This window comes from Centroberyx gerrardi, chromosome 7 (genome assembly GCF_048128805.1).
Source record: "Centroberyx gerrardi isolate f3 chromosome 7, fCenGer3.hap1.cur.20231027, whole genome shotgun sequence".
Lineage (NCBI taxonomy): Eukaryota > Metazoa > Chordata > Actinopteri > Beryciformes > Berycidae > Centroberyx > Centroberyx gerrardi.
The window spans coordinates 30297584-30313658 of NC_136003.1; the positions used below are offsets into that span (position 1 = coordinate 30297584).

The window sequence follows — 16075 nt, forward strand, 5'->3', positions numbered from 1 at the left end:
TAGAGAGACAAAGGAAAGGGGGGATAGAGAGAGATAGAGAGAGAGATTGCCATGTCTAAGTTAAAAAAAAGAGGTTGATGGGAGGAGAAAATGTAGTGTAGCCAGGCTGACTTTAGAGGGCTGGCCCACTCTGTAGCCAGGTTTCGCTCGGGGGCGGGTCACCTTAAAGGTGCCCTCCCCTAGAGTGGTTAACACCCATTACAGAGCAGAGGTGCTGCTCATTACATAGAAGTAGGTGTCATCTGTTGTTTTGCCTGATTTTTATCTTGTCTGTGTATCATTGTTCCTTTTTTGAAACTGTACATGGGGAAAACATTCTGTCGATAGCCTCATTACTTCATCCCAAACCAGCTGCCTGTGTTTCTTTCTTTTAAACCTCTGGCTGCAGGTCGGCCTTGTCAGGAGCGGAGGAGCAGTTGTCCCGCAGAGAGAGGCGGTTGCTGGCAATTCCCCCTTCCTAGTCACCTGTTTGCATGTGTTTTGTTTAATATACATATAATATTATTCACCATTTGCTGTGCTATTTTGTAGTGAACCCGCACGTGTGGCCTTGACTCCTCTGGGATAGCCTTAGTACTTTAGCCTCTCTCTATGGGCAATCAACCACTCCTCCTGGCTGTTAGAGGCCTTTATGTTGTAGCAACCTGCACGTTTTTATCAATTTATAGAGCGTTAAGCTTCCCGTATTTGAGGTTTTAACTTGGATCTGTTGTAAATTCCAAATAAACTTGTAACTTTTTATACTTGGAAAACTACGCCTCTGCTCCTTTTTTGGAAAGGGTATAACTCAATTCTGGTTAAGAACTCTTTGGGTGAAATTCCCTAGGTGGGGTTGTCAATTAATGTACCTGGCTTCTCTTCTTGGTCACATGTAGAAAGTGAGAAAGAGAGGGATTGCAAATGGCTGATTAAGGAAAACAGCCTCAGCCTAAGGTCGGAACCAAATACAGGACTTAAAGAGGTTTCCTGGTGATGTAACTCACCCTCTGGTGGCCATATTGGAGGTCCTCAGCTCTTGGGCAACACTGACTGAACAGCTGATCGTGTTTCTAAATGTACAACTTAGTACAATTTCAACAAGTTGACAGCAAACTGATCATGTTGCCACATGTGATCAATTTAGTTTCGATAATGTTAGCTCATTGCCCTGTTGTTAACACAGCCTGGACTCACAAAATTTAGTGAAATGAGGATGACATCTTAAAATGCAAATAACGCGTTCCCTGCACAGAAATGACAAAAATGTGTTTCCTCACCATGAAAGGTATTACATGGAGAAGACACGACTAGAAACAGCCATAGTTTGACCTTGAAATAGTGTGGTGAAACCTAACTCTAATCTTAATCAAACTGTTTTAGTTACCTAACCTTTACCAAAGTTTTAGTTAGCTAAACCTAACTTGGTGAACCCACTTTCCCTCAACCTGTCTCGTCTACTTCCGCTTCAGTTAGTTTCCTACATTTCCCAGAATGCCTTTGGACAACTCCCAAAGAACAGATGTGAACTTGTTCCATTTAACTGTGACTATGTTCGTATGTACATGTGACAGGAGTAAAGTTAGCTTGATATTGGATATTCTAGGGATATTCGTTTTTTCCACCTTTAATAACTTGCAAAGCAAACAAGCTAAACCATTAATGAATGTATTTGTGATTACAAGAAGAGGAAAACATGCTTTTCAATATTTGAGAAGATATTTTACTCATGCAACCTCCAGTTCATATGGGAAACAAGCTACTGAAATTTGAATGTGTTCATACAGTAGAAAAATGGTTAGTTACACTTCATTTGGATAGTCTAATGTTGATACTCAACTTCCTATCAAGTAATGTATCAGTAAAAAGTCAAATGAGTTTCAAGTGATACTCATAATTATGTGAAAAGTAGTCTATAGATATTCAATGTCTAGGATAGGGTTAATCTTTGGGTTGGGGTTAAGTCAGGGCAGCCGTGCTCTAACTCCTCACAGTGTGCTGTCAGCCTGTGGAAAGTGATTGTCCTTCCATCTGTCCACAAACAGCACATCTTCACTTGACGCTCGTCTGGTCTCTCCTCACAATACACTGGCTAACTGCTATTATAAAGACCCTGCAAGTGTTTCTCTGGTTGACAATTCTCTCTCACAGACTCTGGACTAGCAGCCCACAGCCGTCATGCAGTGGTTCTCATCCTTCCTCACAACAGCCTTGGTTGCCATGGGAAAGACTGTGCAGCAAAAAGCATTTCCTCTATTGTTGATATTATTTTAGATAAATGCAGTTTTCATGTACAGTGCTTTCACAGATTTTTAAAATTATTATTTTTTAAATGATATCACAAATTCTGCAAAATATTGATTTAATTCTTTAATATATTTAACGCATTGTAAATCAATGAGGATGACATATTGTAGGTAAGCTAACTGTTAGTATGTGGCGAGGGTACTGATAACGGGGAAAAAGAGCCAACGCTTGCAGTGAGGAGGTTGAGGAGGTTGGCATATCCCTTTAACCAAAATTGTTTTACTTCCCACTTAACTGTTAGCCAACCTTTTCAAGTGAACAGAGTTTGTGCTCAATTCACTAAATTATGAGGCTGCATTAACCAGTCTGTCCAGGATTTCACAAAGAATTAACACAAATTCAACCAATCCTGCAATAATTGTGAAGGTTTGCAATTTTGTCCAATCCCCACATTATTTCTGCATAAACTGGTAAAATTGTAAAAACGCAGTATGTGTGTGCTTACCTACACAAAAAGAGTGGAAGGAGGAGAGATGAAGACATGTGTGTGTGTGTGTGTGTGTGTGTGCATGCGTGCGTGTGTGTGTGTGTGTGTGTGTGTAAAAAAATAGAAAGATGAGAAAATCACGTGGTTTAAAGGAACTCACAGCTGTAACAGTCCATGACGTCCACGGGGATTTCTACTGTCCTGTGAATGACCAATAAACTTTAGTAGCTGAATGTATCAGACTTTTGCACTGAATTAGATAATAAAGCTGAAACTACAAGGTGTGTCTCCTCATTGGTTTGTTCATCGTTTGTTATTGATAGGAACCTCTGTGACTTGGGTTCAATTTCCAACTCGTGAAGAAGTTTTCTACAGTTTTCCTTTCCACAAGTGTTTCTTATTTAACCATCCAATATCTTACCAAATCCTTAATCAAATTGATTGTTTTAGTTGCCTGATCTTAACTCTAACCTTAACCAAAGCTGTTTGAATTGCCCAAACATAACCATTAGCCTTTTCAAGTGAAAACAGTGTGTCCAATTCATGCTATTGTCACATAATTCTTTTGTGGTAGAGGAATATAATTTGTATATTATTTGTGTCTACAACACGTGATCTCCATTTGTGTTCAATTCACAAAATTATGTAAGACTGCATTAACACGTTTGACACTAGCAAATGTATCTAGTAGACACTCTAGTGTTAGTAGTGACTAGTCTCATGTTAGCATTAACACTGGTTGCTTTGGATTGTCTGCTGGCTAGTTAGCTAGCTAACAGTTTGTTCAGGTTAACTGAGCTGACTCTTCTCAAGCTACAACTCAGAGTGTTTTGGAGTAGAGATTAGGGCTAAAGACAAGACAGTTTACTGTGTCGAAGATAATAGTGCTGAATTAGATAATAAAGCTGGAACTACAAGGTGTATATGAACTCAATCTTCTGTCAAAGACCAATTATTAATCATTAATGGCTGGTGTGCCATGCTTACCTATTGATCAAGCAGTGGTGGCAAGTAGCTACTTCCAACTATTGTAGTTACTGTTGATTTTTAGAACAAAGCTACTTTTTTGAGGATATTTAAAAGTTTGTACTTTTAATACCTTATGGGTATTTGTTATTTATATATCTATCTATTAAAAAATGAGACGATGAAACAGGCAAGGGGACATGGTCAGTACTCCAACTCCCTGAACAGGTGATAATCATGAACTGTTCTCCAGCAGGAGTCTTAATCTTATACCTTATTAATTATCTTTATTAATGTTCTTGTGGCCCAGCAAGTTAAGGTGCATACCATAAAGCATGATGTTGATTTAAGAATCTGGTCCAAGATTTTCTGCCATTACAGCATACTTGTATTGGCTCAGTGGGTTACAGTTGCAGACAAAACATTGTTGCCTGGAAAGTTTGGGGACTCCCACCATACAACAGTAGTTTCTCTTTCATTTATAGCTGCTCCGCCTATTCTCAACACCTGATTCTAAACCTGACAACAGAAAGTGCTCATATCATTACCACTTTCATAATGCCTCTATAAAAACAGAATATGAAAGTTCAGTGTCAGAGGAAAATATTTTCTCATGTTCACCAGGCAGCAACAGACGTAACTTCAATTACATCTCCAAAGCAGGTAAGATGACCAAACACATTTACACTTTCTGTTTATAATTTCATTACACCTGTCTATACTGACCTATTTAAACTGCACACTTTTTCATTACACAAATCATTGTTTTTTAAAGCAGTGACAGAACGCAGTGGAGTGAAGTGGAATGATAACCTCAAGTTACTCAACACAATATCTTTTAACAAAAATGTAGTTTTGGGGAAAGACGCAACTCCCTGTCTTGTGGATTTACCCAAACTTCAACATTAATTATAAAATTGACCTTAAAAGCAATTTTCAAAACACTTAATAAGAAGGGGTACAAGTGTGTTCTCAAACGGGCTCTTTAAGGCGATTACTTCAATGGGACTAAAAGCAACAGCTAAGGCAGTTGGCTGCATAAGTATCTAGACAACCATGGAAATGGTTAATATCATATACATACTGGTACTTGAACAATGCTCTTTGTTTAAAGGGGAATACCACAAAATTTAAGAATTATGTTATTGTTATGGTCTAGAATAACATTAGCATCTCTCGCCCAAAACCAGAAAGCAGAGAACAGAGCCACAAAGCTGTGATGTCATCATGATGTTAAGCATGGAGCTGGTCCATAAAAACTGAAACTGAAATTGAAATTTTCAAGTTTCCTCATTCTGGCTTTGAGAGAGTGTTCATGTCCACAACTGACAGGACTGTCCTTTTCCAAAGGAATAAAATATATGAAATTAAAAATTGAATGGCATTATTTTTTAAAGGTCCAATATGGTGTACAGGATTCCCCTTGCCTCTGTGATGATAAAGGAGTTGGATGGTCTATCTAAACATGGTGAAAGTATCAAAACGCACGGTCGCCAACTAAATCCACACAATCCATATTAGAAAAGCGAGCCTCTAAACGAGCCGTTTGGACTTCCGTCACTTTGTGGCGTCACAAAGGTTCGCTCATTATCATTTCTGTAAGAAATAATAGACTAACAAAGTGTTTTTTTCAAAGCGGTTGAGCGGTTGTCATTGTTTATTACCAGAGAGTTTTCCCTACCTGTAGCCGCCGGGCCGCGGCATCTCACGTTTCACTCCTGAAATGGTTAGCCAATCAGAACAGAGGGGTCGTTAATATTAATGAGCCTTAAAGACACGGCGACAGAAACGGCCTGTTCTTGGTAAGGCTCAGAGAGATGCTGGAAAATGAATGTGTCAAAATGGATTGAGAGTGTTTTTGGTTCATGACACCACACACACAGCTTTGAATGGACCTCAAGACACAAAATAAAACTCTGGGAAGTGTAAAATATGGGATCATTAAGTTCTGTTTCACTATTTTTATTGATATCTAACCATGGAGACTGGAGCAATGAGCAGTAGCAACAGAACATTTGTTTTATCATTAAAAGTAAAAGATCTGGACTCGCTAATACATGAATCTGGATAGAAAATAAGATGAAGATTATTTTATATATAGGATATGTGACTGGTATAGATCTTTTTTTTAACTCTGCAAATGTTTTTCTCATTCATTTTCAGGTTGGGGGAGAGGCAATTGGACTGGTGGTTTTAGTTTCTGAGCTGATTGACAACTGTACAGAACTGGTCAGAAATGTTGAAAAGCCTGCGGACCATTTTTGAAGAAATGAAGAGGGAACTGGATGAAATCCGGTGAGTATCTGGACTAGGACTGAACGATTTATTGCGATTATTTTGACTGATATTGCAATTGCGATATGATTATGAAATGAATATTTCATTTAAAATGGTATTTTGACACACATTTCGCCTTTAACAAATATTGCGCCTCCTGCGATTTTAAAATTGCAGTAGGCCATATTGCGATTTCGATAAAATTTTGATTAATTGTTCAGCCCTAATCTGGACCTGGACATCCTGTAACATAGAGAAAATAGATGAAGTGTAATGGTTAAAGATATTATTTAAAAAATGTATGCAATGCCATTGTATGACATTATGTAATGTAGTGCTGCTTGACAATGGCAATTTGCCACGACTATACAAATTATACTGTAAGTTTTACTTAATACAGTATACTGTACAGTATGCTATACTTAAATATAATATAAATAATGAAATGCAGAGTATTATCCAGTAAGCTGCAGAATTGTTAGATTATGTTGAATGAACGTCTCTTTTTTGCCAACTTGTATTACAGAGAGTTCGAGAAGTTAGCTGAAGTTAATCGCTGTCTCAAAAACCTCGAGAAAAACTCAGAGGAAAGGAGGAAGTTAATAGAAATTGCAATAGAGAACTGTGAGGATGAAGCTACCCTGAAATGGCTGAAGGAAAATTCACAGTCTGGGGCATTTTTAGAACTTGTGAGCATGTTTCATTTTCTGAAAAAACACATTGACGAGGAAGAGAAGAAGGACCACTCCAAGGACATTGACATCATCTTTGTGGCACATGGAGCAATCAGAGACCACATGATCCCAGCCAGCTGTCTCACGCCTCTGCCCACTATCAAGGACGTGATCCTGTATTCTCCTTGGAACTGTACTATGACTGCCGATGCAGTGTATGGCATTGCAGCAGGATGCATGAAGCCTCACCACAGGGTCTTTTTTTGTGATGAAGGAGGCTGTCCAACACCCTCTCACCGCCATCAGCCCAGCAAACTGCCGAACTGGTGGAACTCTATGAAGAAGGCCGGACACCAACAGATTCCAAACATTACGCTCAGCCCTCTTGGACCAAAGGATGGTGTGTGGAAAAGGTTTGAGTTTCTAAAAAATGAGCATGGCCTCCCTGAGAGAAACCGCATTGTTGTCCCGTACATCATCCCAGGATATTCAGAAAGTGTCCCGTTCTCCGTTGTCACTTTGGCCTTGTCACTTGTGCTCATGTCCTCCAGGTTCCAAGCCACCGTCCATCTGGCAGCCTGTCTGGGTGACGGATCTAAAGGAAAGAAGTTTGATGAGGCTTATTTGAAGGATCAGTATGCCTATACCATTGATGACACCTGCATGAAACCTTCACCTTCCATGCTCCTCAAACCAGCATCTAGAACTATTAAAGCCTGGTTTGGTTAGACGCCTTCCGTTTGCCGATTGGTCTTCCGTTTTACCAAGCTGTTCTTTGTCACACATGTTCTTGGGTTTTTGCCTGAACGTTAGAGAGACAAGTGTTATAATCATTTTCAAGACTTAAATCATCATAAAGTGAGAGGAATGACAAAAGCTTTAGTCCGTCCGTTTTTACAAACTTTTTTGATTCCAGCTGCCTGATCATCAAAAGTAATGAATTTGTATATTTTTGCTCTTGACTGCAATGAAGTGCAATGAAGTGGATCTTATGTTCACTTGTTGATTGTTATTTTGAGTAATGTGGAAATGTGGGATACTTTGGTTTGCACTGATTTCATCTGTGTTAGTTAAATAGATTTTATTCTTAACACAAGGTTTTGGTAATTTTAAAACAATAAATGTCTTTAATTGATTTGCATTCAGTTTAGCCTACTAAATGAAAGTGATTGTAAAGAAAAACAAAAGTTATAAGTTGAGCAGTTGAGAGACTGTAAAACCTTAGTATAGATCATGTAACATAAACTCTAAAGGACGTTTTGAGTACGGGAGAGAAGGAAAGAGGGGGAAATGGCGGAGAATGATATGGGACAAGGGCCAAGACAAGTGGAGGAGAGAAGACATGGAATCTATAAAGAAGGAAAAGTCAGATACGTCAGAGCCATCCCATACAATACACATTCTGCTGCAGGCTTTAGTTTGTCTCCAGTTAACGCTAACCCACATGGTTCTGACATATTTGTCTTCACCATGGCAGCAAGGAGTCTGATGTTAATGTTAACATGCTAACGCTAGCATCTACTAGATAGGCTATGTTAGTTAGTAGCTAGCAAAGTGTTTACAACAAGACAGTGCTGGTTAGCTGAGAGAGAGAGAGAGAGAGAGAGATCTATAAAGTTAATGACATTTTTCTACATTCAATGTTTTCACATAGTTTTAGTCTAGACTTACTCAAATAGTAAAGCTCAAGATGGCGAGGGCCAAGATTTCCAACTTGAGGGCGCTATGCGGGAACGCAAGCTGCAGGAAGTCTGCTACGTCTGCAGAACATTATAATGAACTTCCTGGTCTCCTGATATTTCTATTCATAGTGATGACTAGGGAAGGACCTACAGGTTGACAGAGATTAATCATCTGCCAAGTCAGGCATCAGACCAAAACATGCTAAACATGCAGTAAATATGCATTGAGTGGATGGGGAAAAAATAAAATATTCATCACTGAATGCAAATATCATGGACTCAGATAGTTACAGCTGTGTAAACTACAAACGCTCCCAAGGCTTCAAATGCCAACTCAGTATTTTCTTGGGTGAAGTCTGTTGCTCTCATAATTTGGCAGAGACTGATATCTGGCGCCATCTAGTGTTTTAATAGGAGATTGCACACAGGGATGACAATTTGTGGAGCAAATCCTTCCAGTCTAACAGACTTCACCAATATACAGATCTGATGCAACTTACTCTTGTGCTGTCAATCTAGAGTGAGTGTCTACATAAAGCTGGCTTGGATGTTAGATGTTGGAATAAAGGATACTGTCTGAGAGGGGGTGAGACACTGAGCTTATCTTTATTAGTCACCATCAAAAATGAAACAAAACAATAAATGAGTAAATCACGTGGTTTAAAGGAACCCACAGCTATAATACAGTCCATGACGTCCACGGGGATTTCTACTGTTCCTTGAATGACCAATAAAGTTTAGTACCTGAATCTAATCAGATCTTTGCAAGCAGTTGGGTTTAAGAATCTGGTTCAATATTTCCTGGCCCTCTTTTCTGTAAATTATCTAATAAAGCAGAAATCTGACTTCACAGCATACTAGTATTGGCTCAGCAGGTTATTGTTCCAGACAAAATATTGTTCACTGGAAAGTTTGGGGATTCCACCAGTTACACATTATCAGTGTACCTTTTGGACCACAATAGCATCAGATATTCACAACAATAGTTTCTCTTTCATTTACAGCTGCTACGCCTATTTCTCAACAGCAGATTCTGAACCTGCCAATAGAAAGTGCTCATGTCTATCGTTACCACCTTCATAATGCCTCAATAATATGAAAGTTGAGTGTCAGAGGGAAATATTTTCTCATGTTCATCAGGCAACAACAGAAGTAACTTCAAGTAACTCTCCAAAGCAGGTAAGATAACCAAACAAATTTACACTTTCTATTAATAACTTCATTATACCAGTCTATACTGACCTCTTAATACTTTATCAATAAAATATAAAGAGTATTTTAGTGTGCACAAAACACACTTTTCATGAATATTTGTTCTCCTGTATTTTCCAACATTGCCTTGCAATGTAGCCACTTCTGTGTAGGGGACATAACAGTTTTATTGAACTACTCATTCTTCTACTTTTTACATTTTCCGTGATGCATGTAGAGTTACTGAGCAATAGCACTATATTGTGTTTGCTCCAAAGTAGAATGTGCACCTGTTTGAAGATCAACTTTGTTTGTTTCACACTCTCTATGTGTGACCCTTTAGTTCAAAGTTAATAATTCAGTATTTGAATGCTCAAAGGCAGCAGTCCAATAGCAGACCAGTAGCACCAGGGCCAAGTGAATACATGGCTCATTATTTTAAAATCCTTGTTACAATCAAGAGTTTTACAATACATTAGTGACAATAGGTATTTGAATTTTTGCCACAATATTAAAATTGCATTATTTACTGTTATTTTCTAAGTTTATTCAATCACAGGCCATGATAATGATCCTAAAATGAAATAAGGAACTTCACGATTCCAAGAGTTTTTGTATTAAAATTGCTTTAGTATTTTCTGACATTCTTGTAGATCATCCGGCCTCTCACTGCTGATCACACCATGGCTATTGCTGATATGCTCATTGACAAGATCTCCTCCTGGCTGGAGCAACAAAAGGACTGTGCAAAGAAACTGATGAACCTGGCCACTGAGCTAGAGTCACACACAAAGAATGTTAAAATAAGTCAGACTGTTGGGAGCTCTGCATCTGTAGTTGGTGCAGCCGCAGTGACAGCGGCAGGTTTAATAACCCTCTGTACAGGAGGTGCAGCAGTCCCTCTTCTAGCTGTAGCAGGATCAGTAACTGCAGGACTTGGTGTCACTACCAGTCTGGGTTCAGAAATTGTAGAGGGTTTCATATCAGGTAGTACCAGGAAAGACGCAGAGAAGATTGCAGAGAAGAGCAAGGATCTTGCAAAGGAAATCCAGAGACTCATGGAGTTACTGGTGAAGGAGGGGGAGAAGGAACAGCAAAAGGCTCGTGTCTGCACTGATGAGGATTACGTTGTGGATTGCATTATAAAAGCAATGGCAAAACGCAGTGGACTGGAGTGGAATGATAACCTCAAGTTACTCAACATAGTATCTGATTTGTCCAAAAATATGCTCTCCGGGAAGGATGCAACTCCCCGTCTTCTGCAGAAGGCTGCAATGGCTTTACCCCTACTTTCAATATTTGTTATAGAATTGGCCGCAGAAGCAATTCTCAGACAAGCAGCTAAAAAAACTGGCAAAGCTGTGCTTAAAAAAGGGCTCACTAAGTCGATCACTTCTGTGGGACGAAAAGCAGCAGCTAAGGCAATTGGCCGGGTAAGTATCTAGACAACCATGAAAATAGTTAATATATTCTCACATCACATATTAACAATGCACAGAATAACATAACTGCATTTAGGAGTTGTGTTATTGTTAGGGTCTACAATACCATGAGCCACAAAACTGTGATGTCATCAAGATGTTAAGCATGGAGCTGGTCCATGAAAATTCAAATTGAAATTCCAGTGGGCGGAGACTTTTTGTTCCAAAACAAAGTACAGCTGGAACATGAGTTTTGAAAGCCAAAAATCTCAGCACCTGGTGAAATAATGGTTGAGTCATCAAACCTATCAAGCCATACAGCTATATTATGGTCATTTTGTGTTATGAGCAGTAAAAACCTTATTTATTAACCCTTTAAAAAACATAAACATTCTATAGTCCCACAAAGCCAGTCTCCCATTTATCTATTCATAATATTCTGTTCCATCACCACACAGCCATTTTGGTATAGTAAAATAATAGGTGATTGTAATAAATTAACAGGCGATTATAATCTAATGACAACCACAGCCAATGAACTGTGCATATCAATAAAGCACCATATTGACATGCAAGTGACATCATGGGAATACTGTGAATACTTTACATCTTAATAACGTCACAGCTTTGATTTTCAAGTTTCCTCTGGCTTTGGAGAAGTGTTCATGTTCATAGTTATTGACAAGACTGTCCTAGTCCATAGGAATAAAATATGTGAAATTATAAATTGAATGGCATTATCTTTTAAGTTCTGTATCACTATTTTTATTGATATCTAACCATGGAGACTGTGGAGCAGAAAATTGGTTTTATCATCAAAAGTAAAAAGATCTGAAATCTCAAATAGATGATTCTGGATTGAAAATCCGATGAAGATTCTTGTATATATAGAATATGTGAGACATAAGTGAAGGAGTACACAAGAAAGATGTTTTCTTGAATAGAATATTAACCTCAATATATCATTCAATTTTGATTGCATAGTATAAGGCTGTAGAAAAATTAGACCATTGTGGTGAAAATGTGTTTATTCTATATGTTTCTTTCTATGTGTTTACTCTGTATGGCCGAGCTATGATAGCACAAAGGAGCCTCAACCAAAACAGGAATAGGACTGCCTCACTCTACTTGTTTGTAGCATGAAAGTATTATATAATATTATAGACATACAAATACACACGTCTAGATGCTGTCCAGTCTCACAGTGCCTAGTTAGGTGTTCAGCATCAACTGTTGCTATAGCTGAAGTTACTACAATCGTGGAATAATCAGGCTAACCACATCAATCACCAATGTATTGTCAAGAAGAAGAGCTCCGCTCTACTATACAGCTACGCTCTGGTAGGTTAGCTGTCTTTCATAGTAGCCTGATCGCCAAAATGTTTCATTAGCTGCCCAAACTCCACATCTGTAACTGCTTTGTTAGCTCAATATAGTAAAATATACTATAAATAAACTAAAATATTCGCCAGCAAAAATATATTTTGTCACACGTAATTAGCAACTGCAGTTGGAAACATACATCAGTCTTTTTGTGACAGCTGTCGTAAAATACTACCACTAAGGGTTTTAGGGGGTCGCCAAATTATATAAAATTTCTAATTCTACACGTAGGGGCATTAAGAAAATAAAAGTAAAGTGAGTGTGTGGAGGTATATTTGGGTATGTATTTACATTGGTATACATCTTCTTCTTTTTTTATTCTGCAAATGTTCTTCTCATTCATTTTCAGGTTGGGGGAGGGGCAATTGGACTGGTGTTTTCAGTTTCTGAGCTGATTGACAACTGTACCGAACTGGTCAGAGACAATTTTGTGACAGAAGCCAGTCAGTCTCTGAGAGATGCAGCGAAAAGCATGGAGACTACTGTTGATGAAATGAAGAGGGAACTGGATGGAATCCGGTGAGTCCTGGACATCTGGTAACATAGAGAAAAAAGATGAAGTGTAATGGTTAAAGATATTACCAAAAAAATGTAATACATAGTAATGCTATTGTATGACATTATATAATGCAGTGCTACTTGACAGTGGCAATTTGCTGCAACTATACAATTTATAATACAGTATAGCCTACTATATATACTGTAATGCAACTAGCTATACTTAAATATATTATAAATAATGCAGAATAGTATCCAGTAAGCTGCAGAATTGTTACAGATTATGTTGAATTTGTTGGGAAAATATTGTGACTAAAATGTCTCTTTTTTGCCAACTTGTCTTACAGAAAAGTGTTCGAGAAGTTAGCTAAAGTTAATCGCTGTATCGAAAACCTTGAGAAAAACTCGGAGGAGAAGGAGTTAATGGATTTTGCAATGGAGAACTGTAAGGATGAAGCTACCCTGAAATGGCTGAAGGAAAATTCAGAGTCTGAGGCATTTTTCAAACTTGTGAGAATGTTTCATTTTCTGAAAAAACACATTGACGAGGAAGAGAAGAAGGACCACTCCAAGGACATTGACATCATCTTTGTGGCACATGGAGCAATCAGAGACCACATGATCCCAGCCAGCTGTCTCACGCCTCTGCCCACTATCAAGGACGTGATCCTGTATTCTCCCTGGAACTGTACTATTACTGCCGATGCAGCGTATGGCATTGCAGTAGGATGCATGGAGCCACACCACAGGGTCTTTGTTTGTGGTAAAATAAGTTGTCTTAAGTTCTCTCACCGACATCAGCCCACCGATCTGCCCAACCACTGGAACTCTATGAAGAAGGCCGGACACCAACAGATTCCAAACATTATGCTCAGCCCTCTTGGACCAAAGGATGGTGCGTGGAAAAGGTTTGAGTTTCTAAAAAATGAACATGGCCTCGCTGAGAGAAACCGCGTTGTTGTCCCGTACATCATCCCAGGAGAGGATGGTTCAGAAAGTGTCCCGTTCTTCGTTGTCACTTTGGCCTTGTCACTTGTGCTCATTTTCTCCAGGTTTCAAGCCACCGTCCATCTGACAGCCTGTCTGGGTAAGATATCTAAAAGAACGAAATTTGATGAGGATTATTTGAAGGATCAGTATGCCTACACTATTGACCACACCTGCATGAAACCTTCACGTTCCATGCCCCTCAATAAAGTGTCTACACTGTATAGAGTTTTTAAAGCTTTGTTTGGTTAGACACCTTCCTTGTGCTGGTTGCCATTTTAACATCAAGACTGTACAAAAATGAATCAGAAAGCATTTAATGCCAAATCTAAATTCATCCCCTAAAGAAGGTTATTACACTGAACCATGATAACTGGAGTTGATCCAGAAGAATCTGAATATAACTGTTTAGGAACTGACTGACTGCTGTTTTGAGCAATGGATGGATGGAGGGACAGATTAATTAATTCATTCATTCATTCATTCATTCATTTGACATTAAACATCATGAAAATTGCAGCCTATGCTGGTGTGAACAACTTTTGTCAAACTTGTGTCAGGTAAACAATGTTTTCTTTTTCTGTGTGTATTTCAAGTTATGATATAGTGTTATTGTCTTTACCAGACTGTTCTTTGTCACATATGTTCTTGGGTTTTGGCCTCAATGTTAGAGAGACAAGTGTTATTATCATTTTCAAGACTTAAATCATCATAAAGTGAGAGGAATGATTTTTACAAAAGCTTTAGTCTGTCCGTTTATACAAACTTTTTTGATTCCATCCAGCTGCTTGATCATCAAAAGTAATTAATTTGTATATTTTTGCTGTTGACTGCAATGAAGTGGATCTTATGTTCACTTGTTGATTATCATTTTGAGTAATGTGGAAATGTTGCGATACTTTGGTTTGTAGTGATTTCAGTAAAATCTGTGTTAGTTAAATTGATTTTATTCTTAACACAAGGTTTTTGTAATTTTGAAACAATAAATGTCATCAACTGATTTGCGTTCACTTTACTAAATGAAAGTGATTGTAAAGAAAAATAAAGTTTACAAGTTGAGCAATTCAGAGACTGTAAAACCTTAACTCATACTCATGATGTTTCTGAGAACTTAGTTATCTAGGTTAGATCATGTAACAATATAAACTCTAAAGTATATTTTCAGAAGGAAAGAGATGGGACAAGGACAAGTGGAGGAGAGAGGACGAGGAATCTATAAAGAAGGAAAAGTCAGTCAGAGCCATCCCATACAATACAATAATAAAATGTATCTACATACAACGTTTTCATGTGACACCTGTAGTTTTGGTCTAGACTTGTCAACTAAAGCCCAAGATGGTGAGGGGCAAGATCTCCAACTTGAGGTCGCTATGCGGGAACGCAAGCTGCAGGAAGTCTGCTACGTCTGCACAGTATTATAATGAACGTCCTGGTCTCCTGATATTTCTATTCATAGTGACGACTAGGGAAGGACCTACAGGTTGACAGAGATTAATCATCTGCCAAGTCAAAGTGGATGGGGAAGAATTTAAATATTCATCACTGACTGAGTGTACATGTCATGCACTAAGTAAACATGTGGTAAATATGCATCAAGCGGATGGTGAAAAAATAAAATATTCATAGAGTGTAAATATCATGGATCAGATACTTGCAGTTGTGTACTTCCAAACTACAAACGCTCCCAAGCCTTGAAATGCCAACTCAGTATTTTCTTTGGTAAAGTCTGCTTGGCAAAACTGACTCGCATAATTTGGCAGAGACTGATATCTGACGCCATCTAGTGTTTTAATAGGAGATTGCACACAGGGAGGACAACTTGTGGACCAAATCCTTCCAGTCAAACGGACTTGACCAATATACAGATCTGATGTAAGAGTGAGAGTCTACATATAAAGCAGGTTGTTGGAATAAAGGATACTGTCTGAGAGGGGGTGAGACACTGAGCCTATCTTTATTATTTACCATCAAAAATTAATCAAAACAATAATTGGAATGTAAATAACAAAAATGAGTAAATAACAAAATAAAAAATGTTGTACAGTGCCATGTGTGCATACATTTTCAGCATTAGTGTTCCCAGAATGAATCAATCTAACCCTGACAGTGTATGTGTCATGATATATCCATCGAGCCAATGGGGAATGTAAATAAGTAATTAGCTCATAACTAACCAACAACTTCAATCACATTCAGTATTTAGTTATACCTGCCAGCAGCCATTTTGTCAGAGTAGGTGTCAGATTTCCCCAACGTTTGTCAATTTTATTTTACAGTGACACTTTC

General features: G+C 38.3%; 2 protein-coding genes across 2 annotated transcripts; both read left to right on the top strand.

The window, feature by feature from the left end:
- The first annotated feature begins 5897 nt into the window (after positions 1–5897).
- LOC139911104 (uncharacterized) lies at positions 5898–7471 on the top strand. Its single transcript, XM_071898597.2, has 2 exons — positions 5898–5971; positions 6480–7471. The coding sequence occupies exons 1-2, from the start codon at positions 5913–5915 to the stop codon at positions 7354–7356; spliced, it is 936 nt and encodes a 311-aa protein (XP_071754698.2). The 5' UTR covers positions 5898–5912; the 3' UTR covers positions 7357–7471.
- Positions 7472–10183: 2712 nt separating this feature from the next.
- On the top strand, positions 10184–14041 carry LOC144539465 (uncharacterized). The gene is made up of 3 exons (XM_078284531.1): positions 10184–10933; positions 12654–12823; positions 13150–14041. The coding sequence occupies exons 1-3, from the start codon at positions 10184–10186 to the stop codon at positions 14039–14041; spliced, it is 1812 nt and encodes a 603-aa protein (XP_078140657.1).
- Positions 14042–16075: the final 2034 nt, after the last annotated feature.